General features: G+C 36.3%; 1 protein-coding gene across 1 annotated transcript; it reads right to left on the bottom strand.

Moving 5' to 3' along the window:
* Positions 1-467: 467 nt before the first annotated feature.
* LOC105774983 (uncharacterized) lies at positions 468-1,278 on the bottom strand. The gene has a single exon (XM_012597536.2). It carries the CDS (start codon positions 1,236-1,238, stop codon positions 630-632), a length of 609 nt encoding a protein of 202 aa, XP_012452990.1. The 5' UTR covers positions 1,239-1,278; the 3' UTR covers positions 468-629.
* Between the last annotated feature and the right edge of the window lie 342 nt (positions 1,279-1,620).

The following is a 1,620-nucleotide window of genomic DNA, read 5'->3' as shown; positions in this document are numbered from 1 at the left end:
TTAGAATCGGGTTTAGGTTTGGGCTAGATTAATGTTTGGGTAGTTTAGGTTAAAAACGATTTGGGCCACGTTGGGCCCATGTATTTGGACTGTAGACACTTAATTATTATTATTTTTGGTTTTTATTATCTATATCGGGCTAGGCAATATTGGGTCATTACATATAATATCCTTCTATGGGTTAAGAGGAGTTATGAATAGTTCTAAATATTGTGTCAAAAATAATAGATTGTTGAAAAAGAAAAGCACCACTTTGGAGCGCACACACAAAAAAAGAAGAAGGTAATTTTAAATTATATAGAAAAGTGTGTGAAGCAAAGTTCCACCATGGATGTAGTTCCATCCTAATTTTCACCCTTTTACTTGAAATTTATTTCTACTTCAGTTTTGTTTAGATATCGTGCAATGCAACCTAACAAATTGAAAACATAAACGCATGGCTAAAAGATAAATGTGAGGAAAGGTGATGGAAAAAGATAAGTGCTTTTATATGGCCAAATCATGTACACTGCTACATTTCTAAGGGAATATAACAAAGTGGGAAGATTCAAGGACCCTCAATTGGAAAGCAAAAACTAAAGAAAGGGGACACAAAATAATTGTCAGTATTATCTCCTTTCCTATACTCCCTATTCCAAAAATTGGCGGTTCCTAGCAGTAGCTTGAAGCCTAATCTCCCTGTTGAACTTCTCAATGAACTCTTCAACTCTCCTGTTTAGTTCCTCATCCGACATGGTCGAGAATGCTTCTGCTGCCAACTCGTTCAGTTCATGCTCTTTGGGTCTTTGATCAGGTTCATGGATTTCGACTACTTGTAATATTTTTTCCGGGATTTCTTCATTGTCTTTGAAAATGTTTTCTTCCATGGGAATGGTGTTATTTGCAGTGAAATCGGGGTATTGTTGTGGATCAGTGGAAGTCCAGCCCTTCCTGGCTTGGCTACGCATGGCGTGGTAATATTCGTCGTAAAGGTTGAGTTTTTGGTGTTTGGAGGAAGAGAAAGCACCGTAATCAGCGGCGATGATAAGGATGAGGGTGTTGGAAATGAGAAACCAGAGCTTGGTATCACTTAAAAGAGGTGAAGCAGCAAAAAGGTTGAAGATGTCGTAGGAAATAGAGACGTAAATCAGAATAGAGGAAACGAAGGCAAAAAATGATATCCCTTTTGCCTTTTGATGGTTTCTGTGTTTGCTTGGTTTCACTGGATCCTCCATTAGATTTGATGATGGTATACTCATTAAACAGTGGCAGAGAGAAGATGGGGTATGAAATTGTAGGTAAGGTAGTGAAGTTCCAAAATCGAAGGGCCTTTTATAGGGATCAAGTCGGCAAATAATTGTGAACCACAGATGTTTCCTCGAATTTCTACGTATATACATACATACGTACTACCACCTTTTCTTATCATAAATCATGCGGAATGGATTACCAAACTAATGAAAGCCAGAGCAACTAATTAATATGATAATTAGATCACCATTGCAACAAATTATATATATATATATATATTTTGTTCCTGGTTTATTTTAAAGTGATCAAAAAGAGGAACTAAAAATTGTTATTTCGGGTCAAGTTGCTAATTATTTCTGTCATTTACGTAAAGCTAATAATTTCTTGATT

This window comes from Gossypium raimondii, chromosome 10, assembly GCF_025698545.1.
Source record: "Gossypium raimondii isolate GPD5lz chromosome 10, ASM2569854v1, whole genome shotgun sequence".
NCBI classification, from domain to species: Eukaryota; Viridiplantae; Streptophyta; class Magnoliopsida; order Malvales; family Malvaceae; genus Gossypium; species Gossypium raimondii.
Note: the sequence above shows the minus strand (reverse complement) of the source record. Positions and strands in the feature narration are given on the sequence as shown.